The 21619-nt window shown below is 38.5% G+C and overlaps 1 protein-coding gene and 1 long non-coding RNA gene across 9 annotated transcripts in view; one reads left to right on the forward strand and one right to left on the reverse strand.

Annotated features, from left to right (window-relative positions):
• The window catches only part of LOC121041318 (uncharacterized), an 813566-nt gene that overhangs the window by 761418 nt on the left and 30529 nt on the right, over window positions 1–21619 (forward strand). The window lies entirely within an intron of this gene.
• The window catches only part of GRM7 (glutamate metabotropic receptor 7), an 880365-nt gene that overhangs the window by 52112 nt on the left and 806634 nt on the right, over window positions 1–21619 (reverse strand). For 5 of the 7 annotated variants that reach the window (XR_005795667.1, XR_005795668.1, XR_005795670.1 and 2 more), the window contains 2 exons: window positions 5811–6057; window positions 198–289 (listed from right to left, as the gene is read on the reverse strand). Coding sequence is in view for 3 of the 7 variants with exons in the window: in XM_040492100.1 (XP_040348034.1) it covers window positions 219–289; window positions 5811–6057 (318 nt within the window). In the remaining 4 variants the exon portion in view is untranslated. Of the gene's footprint in view, window positions 1–197; window positions 290–5810; window positions 6082–21619 lie in introns of those variants that run through there. The other 2 variants (XM_040492101.1, XM_040492102.1) reach the window with 2 other exon arrangements.

Genomic DNA, 21619 nt, shown 5'->3' on the forward strand with positions numbered 1-21619 from the left:
CACATGTTCTCCAGAAAAGAAATCAAGTCTGTGACCTGTAGCAGCTGTCTGCACTATGCTGAGCAAACAGATTGTCTTTGAAAACACGTTTCATCATATAAATGATTTATAGGTAATCATGCAGTTTTCATGGAAACATTTCTTTTCTCAGTAGAGACAAGAACATACAAATAAATAAAAATTAGATTGTTTCTTACCTTTTAGAAAGCAGGCAAAAGCTATACTGTTGGTGGGATAGTGTACCAAGTAACAGACTTTTGTACACTCTTTCTTACTGGTGGTATACAGTCTACAGGAAAAGTAAATATATAGGTATGTATAAAATAATTGTGCAAACAATATTCCTTTTATTCTTTTTTTTTTTCCCATTTGGAGAAGAGGCTGCCATAGAGACCCTGGACATTATGCCCACTCTTTCAGTGGGTTCAAAAGATCTTGGTAGACCAGTTCACCACAATTCAGGTACCTCTGAACATGGGAGTGCCTCTTGATTTAAGGCAGTCAGGGTTTAGTTCCTCAAGCTGGAGCAGTTGGGGGAGCCAGCTCCCAGATAATTTATTTATGTGGTCAGAGTTTTCTTTCCATTGCCATCCTCCCTTTTTTTCTCTCATCCTAGTCCAGCTATAGTGACCAGCCTGCATGGTTAGTCCAGCAGGATGAAACAGCATAATGTTGAGAATGTTAGAGATCCAAACAAATGAAGAAGCAAAACAAAACAAAAACCATAACAAAATAGCACAGCACAGGAGCGTGTTCCAGAATTTTCTAGGCATCATTACTTATGTAGGGTTTGGTGCCCACATCCATTTTCCAACAGTTTGAGTTTTTTTTTTTTCTTAATCAAATGCCTCCTTATATTGACAACTCAACTATTTTATGTAATAATTCCCTTGGAGAACAACAGAAGTTTTCATGTATATGTTTTCCCTATAGTAGGTGCAAAAAAATGGTAGTAAAAAAACAGCATCAGAATATAAACTTATATTTAAAATATCTTATTTTAGCTTTTCTATTTTAGGCACAAATTATTATTCTAAAACATGCTTTATCATAGAACGTGCTCATTGGCCCAGTGTATGTCTAGCCTCTTTCTCAGAGTTAATCAGTCATACATTCTCATATCCAAGAAGGAGGTGTCCCAAGCTGTCCACCTGCCTGACATCTCTGGTTGCTACTGACCTTCCAGAGTCTAAACTATCTGCAACCAATCCATATACTTGAGGACTTTGTCTGCACTACCTGGGGGCATTGGCTTAGAAAATGGATGGCAGTTTAGGACAAAGATAGCTTAGGGCTGCTTATCATTTTGCCCTGTGATCCTTTACAAGGATAGCATCTGAAACAGAGGATAATTTGCAGAGCATCTTCTGGTTCTGACCAGTCCAGGTGAGGGAGGCAACAATTCTTATCCACCCATCCCTATAAAGCCATGCTGCCTCAGTTAATATTGTTCATCCAACTGGAAAAGGGTCCTGCTGGCCATCAATAAGCCATGTCCCAAGCACAATGAGGTCTTCTTGTTTATTTGGCATCTACACGTTTGCCATGAACATAAATCTGCCAAGTAGCAATAGAAACTATAAGGAAACATGCTGAATTCAGGCTGCAGATGCAAGAACCAGAGGTTAAGGTGCCCTTCTTCTTAGAAAGGAATGTGGAGAAGGCATCATGGTGGCCAGATCTAAAGCTATCTGAAGTAGGTCAGGTTCTTCTTATTGTCTAGCAACAGAAATCTTGTTTGTGTAAATAAAAATTCAACAAGTAGCTGAGCTACACCCCTATACACCCTACAATTTTTCAATCTGAATGCAGAAGCCCTTGCCCAGCTCTGAATATCTAATGTCAGTAGTGCACAGATAATGTTACAATTTTAAGATTTACTCTTTGTGTACACGCAAATTTTTCTTTTCAACAATGGAATTCTAATGGAAGAAGCAACCTTAGAGGAAAACTGAGCTTCTTGGGGAAAACCCAGGCAGTACTGGGGCAGTTGTAATTTCTGCCCATGGTAAGCCAACAAGCAAATTCATTTTTATATAGACATTAGTTGCAATGTGCAGTTGGATGAGGAGAAGCATGCATGCACCAGATGGCAAGCTGCAATGACGGAGCAGAGCTGTTCAAAATGAAAACACTCAAGACTGAAATACATTGAGACTAACTGTTTAGAGCAACAATGGATAAAGGGACATTTCTGCTTCATTATTTACTTTGCGGCTTATACTATAAACCCATCTTCCTCTCAGAGACCCTCCCTCAGAGAATAGTGGATAGGATGTCCCCTTTGGAAAGACATGGTCCTGTTTCAAGTATATGGTCTGTGCTTTTGTTTCTTTTTAACCCGACAGCTTAATTTCAGCATATAATTCCTTTGTCTCTGTTATTAATGCTTAGAAAATTGATACTATTTGAGCTATATTTGATATTAAATAGAATATAATATTCCTTTGCATGAGCATAGTCTTACTGTTTATTTTCATTAATTGAACTTTTCATTACTGCTCTTACCCTACATACATACATTTTTGCATTGGTCAGGACTGGCTTTCTGAATATAATTACTATCTATGATACCACTATTTCCAGATTAGTGTCTCCTTTTGGATCATTTAAAATAACTAATCAACTGCATTTTTATCTCATCTCAAATGTTTCATCCCTTGAAGTTGACTTTGTCCCAGGTCAACATCACTGCTAAAACTTTGGGAGGCATTTCCAGTATGTGTCCTAGATAAAATATTGCCTATTAAGACATAATAATTTCCAGAGATGAGCTTTCTGATATAGTAGCCACAACCACAGATGGCTATTTAAATTGAAATTACTTAAAATAGTGTATTTCCTTAGTTAAGTAACCGTATTTCAAGTGCTGGTTTGCCACATATGACTAGAACATTTCCATCACTGCAGCTGGGTCATCAAAAACCCCAATGTTTGGAGGTACATGAATCTCCTCCTATGGTTCAGCAAATATCTATTCAAATTACTTCTGTTATTTTAGGGAGTGTCTACACAAAACCAAAAGAACTAAAATGGTTTTTAAATTGTTTTGGACTGCTTGTAAGACAAGAACTCTATTTGATTTCATTTTCCCCTCTGGGCTCTTTACCTTTGCTCTGTGTAGACACCAAAAAATCATTGACAAAACCCAATAAAACTTTTTCATGGGAAGCCACCAAGTGAATTCCATACAGAATAGTTGTCAGGATTGGCATTAGATAATAAGTTATTTATATTTTTAAGTAAGTAAGATGAGGCCTCTACCTGGGCAGCCTTCTTTGAGCTCAAGTTACTCCTATCTTTGTAGATAACACAGCAAGTAATAATACATTTCACAGCACATTTAACTCAAGAGTCTGCCACAGACATCATTATATTCTTTATATGCAACTTGAATCACCAGTTGAGGAAACCAAAAGAGTAATTTCTGCTTTGGAATTATGACATGCCCCTTAGGTTCTAAGAAATAGAACAGCAAAGAGAAGCAGGCATGGATTTAAGACTCAGACCTGGGTTTCAGTCCAACCTCCACTGTTAACTATATATGTGACTTTGGTAATGGCACTGAATCTCACTAAGCCTAGGTTTCTTCAGTGAAAAGCAATTCTCATTCTACAGAGTTACTGTGAGGGGTAAGAGATCTTCCACACAAAGCATTTTGGATTAATACCTATTTCAAAGTGTAGCTATTGCGAGCATTATTAGTCGTATTAATATCGCTATTAGTGTTAGCTATTAGTGTTAGTGTTAGCATTTTACAACCATTATCCTATCCAAAACAGCTTCAACAAGGATAGAACCTAATCATTAAAAGTTAATAACAGTACAAATGTTGTTTGAAAGCTAATTATTTTTAAGTAGCGAAGTACTGAGTTGTCTAAATTCAAAACTTCTAACTTGCTCATTTTTTTCCAATACATATAGACTTTTGATCATATATTCCACTTACTGATTTTTGGACACATCTACTTAAATTGTGTGTGTTCAGATACACATGAAAAACTGTTAATGGAATGTCTCTAGGATAAGGGTTTTAAAAAATTCAAGGGGTCCTAGAATAAAACACTACAGAAGTATAAATGTGCAGGTATATTTATCAATACAGGTATGCATAAAAATAAATGCTTAAGCATATTTGTTCATGGAAATATTTCTTTTGGGGCATTAGTTCTGTCTACCTCCATACAGCCTTGAACTGTAACCATCACATCTACATTTACTTTTAGGCAGAACTTTCTGCCTTTTAAGGAATAAAAGGACAATAACAATTGATATATTATTTTTCAGATACCTAATATGTTATGGCACCCTTATTACATAAGTATTATTATCTTACATAAGTATTATTATCTCCATTCCAAACATGAAGATGCTGAGCTTTAAGAAAGCTCAGTGATTCTCAAAGCCACACAGCTGGGAAGTGGAGTGGATGGGATTTGAACCCAGGTCTGTCTCAACCCGAAGCCTCTTCCTATGTCACATGAATTACCACAGGATTCGCCATCCACTTCCCCTCCTTTCTATTGACCATTTGCTCTGAAGACACAAGAACAGAGTCTATACATTGATTTGGTTTCTCCTTGCTCATGCTGTGGTCCTTGTCTTTCCTCTTGCCTTGTCCCAGAATCCCTTCTATTAGAGGGTCAAAATAAAGCCCACGGTGTTGTTAACAAGCCTTTGGTACCTTGTCTATGTATTTTCAAAGAGTTTCACAGTATTCACTCAGCCAACTGCTTAGAAATGGAGATGAGCCAAGATCATGGATCTCTGAACAGGATTTGTCAAAAACAAACTCTGTTGCCTCCTGCTCTTTAAAGATCTGTCTCTTCTTTGCAGAGTACAAAGGATTACCTCAGAGTTCTTAGAATAGGGATTCCTTTCTGCTTGGCAAAGTTGATAACTGAAAAATGTCTTGAATGGTTTAACGGACAACCTGAATCCCCCTCTACTTTAAAAACAGGAAGTATGAAAATCTGCCACATTTTGTCTGGAACTGGTCAACTTGTTCCTAGAAAACAAATACTGGAAGTAGTATTTTTAATCTAAAATGCACTCTTACCACCATACTGTTAGTAAAATTAGCAAGTGGGTATTCTATGCATTTAACCTCTAGTTACACGGTCTTATTTTCTAAAAAAGTATGTCCATCTTTTTGTAGTCATTTGCAGGCTACCCAGGGGTTGCAGATATAAGCATATCAAATGTAACATTTCACCCTTTATCCCCGACCTAATGTTTTGTCTTAGATGTTTTCCCCATGTGGGGGTGTCATGAGCATGGTGGTAGATGGCCTATATAATTGGGTGTTTTCCTATTTCTAGAAAGCTTGCTTAGTAAAGAATCCTAATGCTCTCCACATTCACATTCCAGTGAAAGGAGTTTTGCTTTCTGAGTTATTAAATATTCCAGTTTCCTTCCCACTACTACAGTTTAATCAAGTGTTAAAATTTCCCTACTGGGAAGTTGTTTCTCTAATAGGGAGAGAGCAAGAAATGTGGGTCACAGCCCGACAGGTATGTTTACGTCACTTGAAGTGTTTGGTACCAAAGGATAAGAAGGAAGGGAAGGGGGAGATTTCACACTTCAAAAGCAGAGCCTCTAAAAGCTTTTTTTCTCATAGGGAGCAAAAATGACATGAGGCCAAGAATGAGGCAAACTCTTAAGAGCAAAAGTTCGCATTTATCCAGGAACCCACTCAGTTAAGACAAGGATGGACATAATATTTCTGCAAGGAGAGGCAGGCTGATACCACAGTTCCTAGAGCTTCCTAATGTAGTTGGGGAAGATGAAAGGAAAGGAAAGTTACTTACTGTTTGGGTCTACGTTTTCACAGAGTTCTGTTTTTGCCTCCCCGTTGGGTCTGTCACTGGGTTTGTGTGACAGCCGTGAAGACATGGTGGCTGCTGTGACTACCGCCTTGAAGCTTCGCTTCCGTTTCTGGACATTGAGTTCAGGGTGGAAAATGATGATGTACACTTTCGGCATGTATAGCATCCCCAACGCCACTGATGCACTTAGGTTCATGGAGATTGTAAGCGTGGTAGTTTGTATGTAGAGCTAGGAGACACAACACACAAGACACTATTACAAATAAAATGACTGCAAAGGAAGTCTGAATACTTAACACAATGTCAAGAATGACTCTGGCTAGGAGAGCAAGCATAGCAATCTCCAGGGCCTTCTCATAAAAAAAAAAAAAAAAAAAAAAAAGGAAGTCAGAATGACTCTGCACATTTATCAGAGAATTTGTGCATATATTTAACTGATGGAATGCCTTTGGGTGAATCCATGTGCATGCTTGTCCTGGAGAAGTCTCCAAAATAAAGTTCAGAGTAGATCTTTAGTCAGATTTGAAACACTTCCATCACAATGGCAGATGAATATGAAGATATGAAAATCATAGAAATTTGTGTAAGGTGGTTATTTTTTATCCCCTATATGTACACAAAAGGATTAACACTATATGATTTCTTGTTCCACAAAGACCCTGGGACCTTTGAAAGTCATGTTAGTTTATGTCCCTTTTTGCATTACTATTTTTTTGAACAGATCACCTTCACCATACCTACAAAGTAGTGAGTTAAGGTCCCCTGAAAAGCCCTTGTTGCTTACTTCTGACTTACAAATCACCAATGGCGAGGAAGTGAGATCTAGTGATGTTGGCTTGTCCAATTGTCCAATTGACAAATTGCTAATATAAGGCAAAACCATTCTGACACTGTATTATTTGTAGTTTGGGTGGTGTCTCCATAACTATCCTGTCTCCTTTCACTTCTTTGAAAAATAAGCAAACAACCATTCAGTTACTGCTCAGTGTGTTAAATCATTGCCTTGGTTATAAACTTGAAAAGGTGATGGTTGATGATGGGTGTGGGAAATTGTAATATCAGCAAGGCAGAAGCTCCTTGCCTTTGTCCAGTTATGTTTATGAAGTGCCCTCTTTAGTGATCCAGAACCGCACCTCTATATATTTACATATGTTTTCATTTTACATGACTACTAAAGGCTAGATTAAATAGGAAGTGATGGATGTGTTAATTAACTTGATGTGGTAATCATTTTTCAATTACACATATTAAATCATCACATTGTATGCCTTACCTTTTTAAGGTTGTATATAATTTTTGTCAATCATAACCTAGTAAAGCTATAAATAAATGAAAACATTCATCCATCCATAAAATTTCAATTACATTAAAAAATGAATAAATACCATGGCCATTTATGTCAGTGGAAAACCGACAATATATTCGATCATGGTATTCCACAACTATGCCTTCCTATTGATCAGGGAATAAAATCTCCACCCTTAGTAGAGTCTATGAGGCCCCATGTGGTCTGCCCCCTGCCAACTTTGTCAGACTAATTTGCCACCACTTTTCCCCCCACCCTTCTCCTCAGGTCACCATCCATATGGGTACTCTTTTAGGTCTTGAAGATGCTGTGCTCATTCAATCACAGAATTTTATACATCGGATATTTCTTTATTCTTGCTTTCCTCTGTATGGAATGATTTTCTTCTGCTTCTTACAGCATCCATCCTAGGCTGCCCTCACCTACAGCCTCAAAGTTTAGGCCAGCTTCTTTGCTTATACACTCACAGAACTGTTGTCTTTATATCATTGGTCTCCACTTGTAATTATACACCCCTTGCCCCAATCTTTTGACTGCCCATCTCTCTGACTAGTCTACAAGTACCCTGAAGGCAGGAATATGTGTCTGTAGTACATCGTCGTGTCTGTAGTACTGGCAAACAGTAGGCACTTAAATAAACATGATAGATGAGTTCACTTGTTTGTATAATGGATGTCTTTTCCTACCTATGACTTACTGGTCAAACAGCCTTTCTTTAAACATACAAGAATTTGTTTCAGACCTATTGGCTGCCTGGATATTTCTGTAATATTTTTTGAACAGGCTCTGGTGAAGAAATTAAGAGAGACTTTGCCATCTCATGTGGAAGGAATACAGTTTTCCAAAAAACATTAATTTGAATGTGCATGTCTTTGAATGGTTTTAAGGAACTGCCAGGGGCTAACTGTATAATACATAATGAATGTAAAATAGAAAGACAAAACAGTATTGAAGTAATGATCCTTTTGGTTGTGAATCAGACCATATTTTAAAAGCTCATCTTTTCCTATCAGAATGCTTGTAGTCTTTGAACTCCATTCCAACATGCCAGCCTACACTATTTAAGAAAGGCTACCATGGTCACAAGGCTTTATGAACCCAGGCAATGTTCCTTGCTTCCCTTGTGGTCCCTGATGTTATCCTACTAATGAGGACTTTGCAAACCGTAGCTTAGCAGTCCAAAAAAGAAAATATAATTTGACCTATGGGACCTTTGGTTTTGTTTCTCTTTCTCTGTTCATGAGCAAATTTTACAGTTGAAGAAATCAACTGTATAGATTTAAATTCTGACATTCATCTTATAGAGTGTTTGATTTCATTATTCTCTGACTAGGGCCCATTGGGACTTGGTATTTTGTTTTGAAAGTTTTGCAGTCTTGAGGTGCCTGGGTGGCTCAATTGGTTAAGCACTGACTTCAGCTCAGGTCATGATCTCATGGTTCATGGGTTCAAGCCACGCTTCGGGCTCAGTGATGACAGCTCGCAGCCTGGAGCCTGCTTTGGATTCTGTGTCCCCCTTTTTCTCTGCCCCTCCCCTGCTTGTATCCTCTCTCTGTCTCTCAAAAATAAATAAATGTTAAAAAAAAACTTTTGCAGTCTCTGATGACACTTCAGAACTATGTGAAAACCAACATTAATATCACTGATCAAATTCCTACTTCCATATTTCCTCTTTACACTTCATAGTGTTTAAGAATGAGTGGTCTGGAGTTAGTCTGAGTTCAACTTTCATTTACTAGTTCTGTGACCTAGGGCAAATAATTTGCCCTCTCTATGCCTCAGCTTTTGCATCTGTAAATGGGGATGCTAATAACAGTACCTACCTCACAATGTTGTATTGATGATTAAATGAGTAAGTATTTGTAAAGTATTTAGAATCATACCTAGAAATACTATAAAATTATTTTGGAATAAGTACATAGATATGCAGGCTTTAGTCTACAGATATTCAAGAGGTACTGGTCCTCAAAGATTCAACCCCACCAAGCCCCAAGAAAGGACCCACGTCACTTTTTGGCCTTTGGTGGGAGGATCACCTTTTGACTCTTTTTATTTCAGCATCAACTATTAGTACATTCTTTTGGCAAGTTGTAATGTATTTATTTTTAGTTTTGAGGCTTTTCCTGTTTTACCTGATGTTTATTGTAAAATACATTACCCCGTTTAATCCTGAGTTTTTGACATTTTATCTTTTTTCAAATTTCTTTAGAGATATCAAGGAATCAGTGGCCAATTTGGTCCCCTTCATCAAAACATAGAGGCCCTTGATACATAGTTTTACTGAGATTAGGCCTGTTCCCAGGGCTGGCATTCAACTAAGCCTCATGGCATTCTGGCTGTCTGAGGATAATCCCCAGTCGAGCAATCTCCCCACCTTGGCCAGTCCTCCATGACTCAAGTCTATGGGAAGGATGCAGATTGCCTTGGAGTTTCCATATGTTTTGATCATTAAGGCTTAATTTTATCATTACCCTAAATGAATTTGCAGAATCTAGTTTCTGTTCCTTGGTTGAACGTGGCTTTTCTAACACCTATCATATATAATTCAGCTTTTAGAACAAGAGCATTTAGGCAAGGAATTTGCAGTCAAGCCAACAAAGAGCTTTGCATATATTCTAGAACAGTTTTTCTAAAGTCTGATCCATAGAATTTGGGGCTGTAAATATGCTCTCTGTCCCTCAGCTTCCTCAATTGTCAAATAAAGACAATAATAGTTCCTACCTCATATGGTGGTTTTGAACATCTAATTAATATATGAAAAATGTTTAGTGTACGGTCTAGGAAATAAGTAGCCATGAAATGTTAACTACTATTTATATTCTGCCTAATATTTATTTATATTAGGTTATTAGGGTATAGATCTCAAGATAAGGCTTCCTCTGTAACCATTTTCATATATTTTATATTAAAAAATTATTTTAATGTTTATTTTTGTGAGAGAAAGAGACAGAGCATGAGTGGGGGAGGCACAGGAGAGGGAGACACAGAATCCAAAGCATGCACCAGGCTCTGAGCTGTCAGTGCAGAGACTGACATGAGGCTCAAACCCATGAACCATGAGATCGTGACCTGAGCCAAAATTGGACATTTAGTCGATTGAGCCACCCTGGCACCCCTAAACTTTTTACATATGTCTTATTGATTAACTAGGTTGTAGTGTCTAAAACACCAGGCCTATTTAAATCTGGTCTAACTGAAATGTACCAGTAAGTATATTGTTAGGGTATACAGATATATGCTTAACTTAATTCCAGGCAAACCTCATCTGAATCTTCTCCATGTACTTTTTCATCTTGGTCTAAGTTCACTATCAGATAAAATGCTAATGTATACTGTGAGATGTCATTATAGTTTTGTAACATGGTAGCATTGGGGTTAGTTGAGTTCTCCTTGTCTTACTTTTTATTGTTAAGTTACTAAGAAATTTGAAAAGTGGTTGGATAGTGCTCATGAGCAACTTTGAGGTTTGCCAACTCTTCACTGTGAGTTTCAGAATCAGTGTATTTGAACACTATTTTGAGAGATTTCAAAGCAAGGTATTAATAGTTGTAAAGTGCATGTCTCCACATGTGATTTCTTCCCCACAAAATTCTGGATAAGCACAGTAAACGGCATCCAGCTGTACCCAGCCATGCGGGAATACACAAAATGGACACACACACACACACACACACACACACACACACCTCAAACACCTTCCTGTGTCCCCCTTGCACAATTTTATAATAAATCACAAGCAGCACACTTCTGGCAATTGCATCCACAAGCAAACTTTAACTCCTTTTTTAAAGATAAAATGCCACATTTATTGTAACATTTATACATTTCTTCATTGAAATTGTGTAAAACCATGCCACCATTTTCATTAGATTTCTTTCTTTAAAAAAAGTCACTGGAGACGTTTTTGAGGATTGTGTCCATAACCCATTTTTTCTCATAAATCTTGTGTTTTTATTGCACAATTTTGCATAATATGGTAATTTGTAAGGACATATATGTCATATTGTAGTAGAAATAACTAGATAATAAGCACAATGACTACTAAAAGTGTGCACTTACTAAATTCTGGTTGAACAAAAAGTTCACTTGAAGCAAATATCCTTGGCATTCACCATTGTTTTAAGAAAAGTTATTATTTGTAGTCTGTTAGTATTATTATTTGTGTGTCCCCGTTTCCTTATTTCTAGAGTAGAGATAATAATGGTACCTATTTTGGAGGTTGTTGGGATCTAATGGGTTGACCACTGTGAAATACACAGAAGTGTGTACAGCACGTATCAAGCACTCAATCAAGTGTATTAGTGTCTGTTTATTGGCTATAACATAAAATAGTTTTCCACGCTGTTTTTCTTCATATTATCTTAATACATTTCAAGATGATGGTCTTTCTTATGAAATGTGAATCACAGCCTTTTGGAGGGAGAGGCGTTTCATTAAGTTTGCTTCCATTTTGTTTGAAAGTATTCTCAAACCACTATTTTATCTGTCATTGACTTTCATGAAAAATAATAAATTTTGTGCATTCCCAAGTGACAGTTGGGAATTGGTACAAGAAGGCCTTAATGCAGTCTTTAAGTGGGATGAGAGACCCATACCTCATGACATCCCAAAGTCTTTGTAACAAAAATGAAAAATGTGTCTGATGGACTCACAGTAAAGATGAAGGATATGTTATTGCCTGATGGAAGTTTGGAATATTCATATGACTAAAGTGAAATGAAAGTTCCTGACAGTTAAGACCAGTGTTTTCCATCCTTACCACCTGCATACCTTGTTTCCTAATTAGAGTAACCATGTTTTTGAGAAAAAAAAATGACATATGGTTGGTGACGGGACAAGATGTTTGCAGTGGGACTTGCTCAGTCATCTGGGGGGTCAACATATTGAGGGCTCTTGCTCATACTGAGTTATCAAGTAAAACATGATGATAAAAGCATTCAGGATAATTATGGGGCAAATCTTGCTTTGTTGGAGTAGAGTCACATCTTCTAAAAGAATGACATTACAGAAAGAGTAAGATCTTTGTCATTAGAACTGATTTAAAATCTTGGCCCCAGATTGTTGGTTGGTGACTTTGGACAAGGTATTTCACCTCTGGCAAGTGACATTCAAAATTCAAGCCCTAGCAATTTGTTATCAGAGTCTCTGATATATAACCTTTCCTTACTCTACCACTACCATGGAGATCTTCTCACTATTGGAAGATTAAAAGGTATCATGTGAATAGTAGCGCACAGGGTCTGGAATAGGGTGGGTGCTCAGGAAATGCAGGTGTATTTATTAGAGTAGATGGCCCCATCTTCCGCAGTTAATTTTCATGCTATTCTCTTTAGACCTCCTATCTTTGATGAGGTAATAAAAAGGGGAGAGAGGTGGGATATACATAAAGAGATACACACACCAAAGAGCATAGGCCACATTTTGTGGATAGGTGTCTGGCATAGAAGTATAAATAATGAAGGCAATCAGATGATTATTGGACAAGATGTAGTTTTACTGTGTTTTGTTACCGTCATTTAGTATTTCTAGGCAGACATGATACATCTACACACAATTACATTCTTTATTTAGATGGACATAAGACAAACACTGCTGGTGAATGTAAATCAATTTTTAGGATAAGTGATTGTGTCATGCTTGAAATCACCCACACCTCAGTTCCTTGCTCTTCTGACCAGAAGCCTGGTGCTGTGTTTATTCCAGTGAGTTGCTGGTAGTGCAAGTGACCACGTTTGGTAATTTCAGTGTTTTGTTCCCTACGACATCCTCAAAAATTGCAGACCACCTCAAGAGCCATTTCTTCCAGGCAGTCACTTCAGATTGTGCCAGACAGATAGAAGTATAGCCTCCACACACTGATACACACAGTTTCTTTCCTCCACCAGCTCTCTGACTCCTCAATTTTGATTTCAAGATATTTTTCCCCCTATAAGTCAGAAGATTTGCTCTTTTATATATAGACAGTCCTGGCACCATTTCCCCTGTTGTGTATCTAAAAGGATATTTACCATTCCTGCTAGTTTGAGATTCCCCACAATTGTTAGGTTGATGCCTTGCAGTGATTTAACATACAAAGGTAAAACGTTTTCTTCAGTCAGCCTGGAGAGATACACTTCTGCCAGATTCCATTGGCTTCCTTTGAACTCTTGGCCACATTCATCAGGAGTAAACCTACCAGCATTTTTATAGGAAGCAACATCAAATTCTTATAATGTGAAAATGTTTGTTTGCATCTCACTGGGGAATACATTAGGTAAACTATGATGATGTTCTGTATGACTTTGCAAATAAACAAAGTAGATTTTTTTAAAAAAATAAGTCTGAACTTAAAGTATTCTGTTTATAAAGTTGTCACTTGGAATGTCATTGGAGTTTCTGTAAGTGCTAAGCTGTGTAATCTTGCCCACTCTTAAAGTCATCTTTGTAGTTCTAATGAACATAAAGAGATAGAAATCAAATGAAAATATTGATGTCAAATTAATAGCTAAAAGAAAGAGATAATCTTTGCATTTATTGGGCATAGTCCATGTGTTTTAAGTTGGACTTGTAAAGTGTTCATTGAAACTGGACCTAAGAGTGTCATTGACAAGAAGACAAAGCCAGGCTCTTACTAAAAGAAAGTGCATTCTTATCTCAGTTTTCAAACCATTGACAATGGCTCTCTGTTGAACTTTGACAAGTTTTGATCATCCTAATCATATAGCTTTCTCCTTTCTCTCTTTAGTTCTGGCTGTTATTTCTGTTGATCTTCCTCTGTTCCTTTTGGACTGTATCTTTCCCGTCTTGCTGCTGAGCAATGGTACCTTTCTTTTTGCCCTTCAAATTCTTTTCCCCTTCCATTAGCTCAGTCTTCCATATATTATCTTTGCTTCTCTGCTTTTCCACTGCCACCTATGTGGCGGTGTGCAAGTAAATAGAAGCAGGCCCCTGAACCTCTGCCATGGCGGTAGCATGCACTGGCACCCACTGCCACCCCTGGCTGATGGGCAAAACACTTCAACAGCTAGAAAGTAAGCCAGCTGAATTGCCCATGGAGGGGTACCTTATTCTCTGAACTCCTCATGAAGGCCCTCAGCTGTGTAATGGTTTAAGCCCCAAAGGAGAAAATAATTGGAATGAAACTTAGAAAATTGTAGACAAATAGTTGCTCAAGCCTATGGCCCGAACTGGAACAGTGAGGGCTCTGAGATTAGGCAGAGAAATAATACCCATTCATTATGCCAAGAGAAATATAGCATAAGGGAGTGAGCCTAGCTAAGGAGTAGGGGCTGAGTGGTTCATGGTTTTCATCCTAACCTCACAAGATACCCTTTGCTTTGCTTCTGTTTGAAAGGTCTTGGGTCAGGGATTTCAAAACTGCTATTTCCTATCTACTTCCTCTCAAGCCTGCAGTGTGGTCTCCTTCATCACCTGCTCTGAGTTTGTCTTCCTAATTTTCCTAATTTTCCTGGACTCCTTACCAGGCATGAGAGATTTTCCCCAGGTGTCATTTCTCTTTACAACTCAGTGCTGAGAGCAATGATTTTGGGGGCTTCACCTGTCCTGCTGCACCTGCTCAACTTACCATTACACTTGGTATGAAGATAAAAATCCTATCATGGTCCAAGGAACTCTGAAGGTACCCCTTCTGCCTTCCCTCACCTTCTCCAAACCTTCAAATGTGCAATGCTGTGTCCATCCTCAAGGCTTTTAAACATGGTGTTCCCTCTCCCTAAGATGCCATTCACACTCCTGGCTGCCTTTTAAGTCTTAGTCTCACTTCTCTGACTCTCAAATGTAAAATATGACCTTCCTCTCTTGCTTGCTCCTGGAACTTATCCTGCCCCTTCCTTATATTAATCACAATTGGTGAATGATTACTTATACGAGTGTTTATTTCAGAAATACCTGTCAGTAGACTGCCCACATGAAGGCATGGACCATCCAGGCAGGTCCTGGAACATAGTAAATGCCCAAAGCATAGCAGCTGAAAAAATGAATACAATCTAGAAGATACTGTGCAGCTAGAACAGCAAAGTGTATGACCAGTGCACTGGAATTGCAGTCAGGAAATCTGGATTTGGATGCAGGCACTGTAGCTTACTAACAGTGATGGGATCTTGAGCACCTCACTTGGCCTTTCTAAGCTTAATATTGCTATTTACAAAGGGAGGTGAGTAATGGCGTCTATTCCAGATGTGACAAGGAAGAAATGACTTGTAAGTGGTCATAACTCTTTTTAATTTTTTAAAAATATTTTTAAGAGAGAGAGAGTGAGTGAGGGAGCATGAGTGGGGGAGGAGCAGAGAGACAGGGAGACACAGAATCCGAAGCAGGCTCCAGGCTTTGAGCTGTCAGCACAGAGCCCAATGTGGTCAAACTCACAAGCGGTGACATCATGACCTGAGCCGAAGTTGGATGCTTAACTGACTGAGCCACCAGGTGCCCCTAAGCGGTCATACTTCTTAAACTCTAAAGCCCTGGTCAAAGTGCTGTGCTGGTGAAATTTATGCCTGTGTAGAACTGGGCAATGTAACCATGTCCAGAGGCTCTTTGTCTCTGAACAGTCATAACTGCTTCCCATTTTTTCAAATACTTTTTTTCCTCTAGCAATTTCAGTGGGTTCATTTCTTTCTCGAGTCATGGACCTGGGGCACTCCTGTGGCCCAGGCAGGACATTCAGAGCTAATAAATAGAGAAGACAGAACATAGACATCTGTTGTCTCATATAATAGGGAGAGAACCAGAATATTTTGTGGAAGTCAGGGAGGAACAGAACATTTAGAAGGAGCAAATCAAAGGCAGGGACCATTTTTAATTTATCTTTGCACCCTCATTCCTGGTACAATGAACAAGTTCAATATATGTTTGATAAATGAGATGGTCTTCACTCACTTTACAAACTTAACCAAAATTCAAAGGCATTTACTCATCTTTATCTCTCAGCTCATCATGTCTCCCAGCCCATGGCCTCTTTCATATCCTTGAATATGCCATGCTCTAGTCTGCCACAGGGCCTTTGCCTATGCACCCCCCCCCCCCAACCTGGAATGTTTCCACATCCTACCTACCTTGTTTTACTTATTCTTTAGATCTCTATTCAAGCATCTATTCTTCATCCAGGACTTTTCTAACCAAAACTAGCTAATACCATCCTGTCATAAGCTTTCAAAGTAATCATAAGATTCATACCTAAACGTGTGTGTGTGTGTGTGTGTGTGTGTGTGTGTGTGTGTATGATAAATATCTGTCTCTCCCACCGGGAAGTATGACTGTTTCTGTCTCATATTGTATCCTCAGTACCTAGCACTGTGGTGGGGGGTGAGGGCAAATACAAGTGACTTAATTGATATTGTTAGGGAAGTACGTCTTAGAGATACAGAAGTTGACATTGCATTTAGTCTTTGGCTCCATACGTGTCCTTATTCTGCAGGACAGAGTCAAAAGGGTACCTGGCAGGAAGGAGCAAATGTGATGTTCCCATGGACTTAAACTGCCTGTAAAAAATACTTTGCAAACCGTCCCAAGGGAGGAAAGGACTGTGTTGTCCTGGGGACTGCCACCTACATTTCTTAATCCTTCTTTCATGTGTTCACCAAAAGAAAGATAGATAGATAGATAGATAGATAGATAGATAGATAATAATTATCAAAAATGACTCCTTTGGACTCAGAAGGAACAATGAAAATCAATAACACTGCCCCTCTTGGAAGAATGAGAGTTTTTTCTTCAAAAAGCTTGGACTAACACCCAGGTTAGCACCTAATTGTCTCTTCACAAATGGAAAATGAAATGTTGCTATGACAACTCAGTAAAGAGTGCATTTTTTTTTTTGTTTTTATTTGACAAAAAGCCACTGACTTTAACTTAACTGATAGCATATATGGATTTTGGTTTTGCAATTCTGATCATTCCTGAAATTTTTCAGAATCATCACTAAAGATCACTGAAAACATCCACCTTCTGTAGACAGTGTAATAGCTATGAGGAGGACACAAAAAGAGACATATTAGGAAGGAGAAATGAAAGAACATGGGATGAGTTGGGTGGGAAGAAGTAAGAGGAAGAGGAACCAAGGGATACTTTTTTTTTTTTCAACATTTATTTATTTTTTGGGACAGAGAGAGACAGAGCATGAACGGGGGAGGGGCAGAGAGAGAGGGAGACACAGAATCGGAAACAGGCTCCAGGCTCCGAGCCATCAGCCCAGAGCCTGACGCAGGGCTCGAACTCCCGGACCGCGAGATCGTGACCTGGCTGAAGTCGGACGCTTAACCGACTGCGCCACCCAGGCGCCCCAAGGGATCCTTTTTTACATCCTCATTCCTTTTATGCAAACCACAGGATAGTACTATACTAAATCACATCAGCACTGTCCAAACCCTAGAGTGGGTTTCAGTTCTCCTAAAAAAAAAAAAAAAAAGTCCCCCCCACCCGCCCAAGTAAGAGTGGATTGACCAAAAATTTTTCCAAGAGATTTGAAGTGATAATAGCTTAATTAGATCCTTGGCCCCCTTTGGGAGTGCTAGGACCTAGGCATTTAAACTAGTTTTATCTCTCCCAACCCCAGTGAGCTCTGATCCTAATCTAGTCAACCACACAAAGCCAGTCCTTCACCCTTATTTATTTTTATGGTTAAGATTTCCTCTCCAAGCCTGTACCTTTCTTTTATTCCTACTTGGAATTCCTAACCTACCCTTTAACAAAAAAAAAAATCTACCTTCTTCAGAAAGTACAAAAGAGATCCATAAAATGGTTAAGAACAGGCATGTGAGTACACTGCTGTTTCTCCACCTCCCCCCCAAAAAAAATCTATGTTCAAGAATAGATTGGAAATAATCTGTATTTCAATAATTTCAATATATGTTCAATAATCAATAATTTAGGAAAAAAATTCTAAAGGTCTGCTGTTTTATCTGACTCTTGAAACCATGTCACCATTTGATTATAATTCAAAGAAAATGAATGCTTGAATGTTAAAACATAATTTTTTTCAAGACAAATTCTCTGTTCAGTTTTGGCTTATGGAATCACCATATGCTATCTATGGGAAGGAAAATAAAACATGAAAGCTCTTGTCCCTAGTTTACTCGATGATGTCTACAGAGATTTCAGGCCCACACGTCAGAGTACCCTGCAGCAGACAGTTCTGAGAGGGCTATGGTCATTTGTATACAACTAGACGTCCACTGTCTTTAATGTAGGGATCATCACCTTTGCCATCCTCATAGCTGCTGAGACAATTCAGCAGACATCTCAAGTAATATTGAGAATGGAACTTTCCCTGTGAAACCTGCCTCTGCACTAATTTTCTTCATTTCAGGAAGTGTTACCTCCATCTCCGTAGTTGCACAAATTGGAACCTTAAGGGTTATTCTTGAATACTTGCCTTTCCCTCACATTGTACTCTTTATATGCAAGCTTTTAGCCAGTTAGCTATTATTATCTGTAAAATATTTCTAGAATCTTTTCCCTTCTCACTGTATGCCCTCACCTTAAATATGTTTAACCAGTTAACACAAATTAGTACAGAGACAGTGGTTACCATTTGTAAGTTCTCAGACTTAGCGACAATGATGATGGTAATGAAGATATGGTGATGCACTTTCACAGTGTTCCTGGGGTGCTACAGTAGCATCCCACCTGGTTTTACTACATCCATTTTTTGGCTCCCTTTAAGCAACTCTGCACAGAGTAGCCAGAATGATCTTTATAAAAACTGCAAATCAGATCACATGGTCCCCTGTAAAACATCTTTCAAAGACTTCATCTTGCCTTCTGGTATCTGGCCTGGCTACATTTACAACTTGTCAGTCTTTGTTGAATATGATTGATCTACACTGGCACTCTTGAATGTTCCAAGCTCATTTCTAGCAAAGGGACTTAGCACACACCATTCTCTCTGTCCAGAATATTTTTTTTTGCCTCAGTTCTTCACCCAGGCAAATCTCTATCTATCTATCTATCTATCTATCTATCTATCTATCTATGTCTGTCTGTCTGTCTATCTATCTATCTATCTATCTATCTATCTAAAGAGAGAGAGAGAGAGGGAGAGATAATCCCAATCAAGCTGCGTATTGTTAGCGCAGAGCCTGATGTGGGGCTCAAACTCGTGAACTGTGAGATCACGATCTGACCTGAAACCAAGAGTCAGATGCTTACCTGACTGAGCTACCCAAGCACCCGTCACTCAGGTAACTCTGAACTCATCTTTTAGGTTCAACCTGCATGCATTTTTCTCTGACAGACTTTTTATGACTGTATGCTGCTCCACGAACTTGAGTTTTCTCCTTCCATGATGTTCTCTCATTGCAGCCTGTTCTTTTTATTCATTGTATGTATTATAATCAATGAGCAACATAATCATGTATTCATTTATCTCTTCATCTCCTACTAGAATTCAAGCTTTATGATGGCAGGAATATACTCCTCACAAAAAAAGGACTTCAACAATATCTTTTTGAATCAATGAGGGAGGATAGCAGTTAAAATAATTCTAAAGTAAGGTATGAATATAAGCATCCTAATGAGTAAAACTGACTTTGTTTGGGGGCTTCAAATATATTTTGGGTAGATGTTTGTTCTTGATTGAGTATACTCAGAATATTAAGTAAATCCTAAGCTTCCAGAGAGGTCACATGATTCGTTGGGGTATCATTGTCATGAGGAACAAAGCTAAGCTGTAAGTCAAGGTTTTTTGACTCTAACAGCTCACTGTATTGTATCCACATTCAACTAAAAAGCCTATTTAATAAAAGAGTGTATCATAGAACTGTTTCATTTTTTATTCCCCAAGGCTTTAATTGCCAATGCTTAGAAAAACAAACACCTCTAAGTATTTCTAAAGGGAAGTGACAGAAGCTTCCTGTTCTTTTCCATAGATTGCATCTTGGTGCAAGTGTGTTTTATATTTAAGTCCATATTCCCTACTAAGAATAATAAGTAAATATCCTCTGCATGTGATTGAAACTGTGTCCAATTTCCTTGCCAAATTCAGCTTCTTATCCAGAGGATGCAGTGTTGTTGTCTTTCCCCCAACTGTGCAGACACTTACAGCCAGGGAGATGCCCTACATGATAAAAGGTGTGCTTGAGCAGGCAGAAAAAAAGGATGAAAAATAATAGGCAAATGTCATGTAAATACTGTCTGAAGTATGAACAGGTTGTAAGGTCTGATGCTTCTGCTGATAGGTGTTTATTACTTATTGACTGGCTGATTTAAGAAGGTCTAGAGTAGACCAAGGGAACTACAAAGAGGAGAGGAGGGAAATTCAGTCATATCAGGAAGATAAATTGGTATTCTTTGATTTTCAAGCAAACACTGAATGTCCCAGTATCATTGTTTTTTCCTTTACTGGTAGGACAGAAATCCTTCACCCTCCTTTTACTTTCTAACTGTTTAACATATACATGAGATCTTAAGATGGAATAAATAAAGGGCATTTAGCAATTCCCCTCCGGGCAGAGACTCTGTGAGTAATAGCACATAAAGAGAGAATGATGAAAGGAGACCCAACCTGGCAGTGGGAAATGTCTGATCCCTTTATGGACATAGGGCATGGGTCTGAAACGTGGACTAATCATACCAGACTATAGTGACCAAGAGCTGGTACTTTGGAGGTGAGCCAAGGAATCAGGAAGGGGACAAAGGGGGATTTATTCCTCCGTGACAAGAGAGAGGCAGTATTGGGGGTGGCCTGCAATGCAAAGACTTTCCCTTGACAAGAACTTGAAGGGATTAGGTGACTAGGGGAGAGGAGACTTTTCTTGGGTTGGGTAATATGGCTATAACCTTAAGGTATATACCGTTCATAAATCTCTCTGGACTCTGGGATATTGGGCTGGCTGAATATATGGTGTTTAATAATGAACGATCCCACCTTTCCTTCTATTATAAAGCTGTAGTACAGGTCTTACATACCTTGGTGATATTTCAGGGCAAGCTACATTGCCCTTGTCATCAGAAAAGTGATAATCTCTGTGTTAAGACTTAGGGCTAACGGATTTATTAATGGTGCAGGGATGAGGTCACTGGACTCACGTGACGGCAAACCTGATTTCTAATTTCCGCTCTGCTGCTTAATAGTTGTGGGATTTGGATAAGGCCATTTGTGAATACATTTGTGACAATGTATTATCTTTACCTTTGAACCTCAGAAATGTATCTACTCTCCTAAGCTACCTACATTATAAAACAAAAACAAAAACAAAAATGAACGAAACCCAAACCCACAGTCTCCACATCATGGCATGAATTGAGGAAAGTTAAGCTGTAATTTGAAGAAAATTAGATTTTGAAATAATTTCTATACTCACGATGTATAAAAGTGACGAATGATTATATGCCAATTATTTTATAAGCATTATAAACAATTAGTCATGCATGACCTGTACAAAAAGTATGCAGAACTTGTAAAAGTACCACAAGAAGCAGCATCACCCAGCAGGATTCTCCTTCAGGACTGAGGGATTTTTCCCCCGACATGCTGCTGTAGCATATGAAG

The sequence above is a fragment of the Herpailurus yagouaroundi genome, unplaced genomic scaffold (genome assembly GCF_014898765.1).
Source record: "Herpailurus yagouaroundi ecotype Mexico unplaced genomic scaffold, PumYag 183, whole genome shotgun sequence".
Lineage (NCBI taxonomy): Eukaryota > Metazoa > Chordata > Mammalia > Carnivora > Felidae > Herpailurus > Herpailurus yagouaroundi.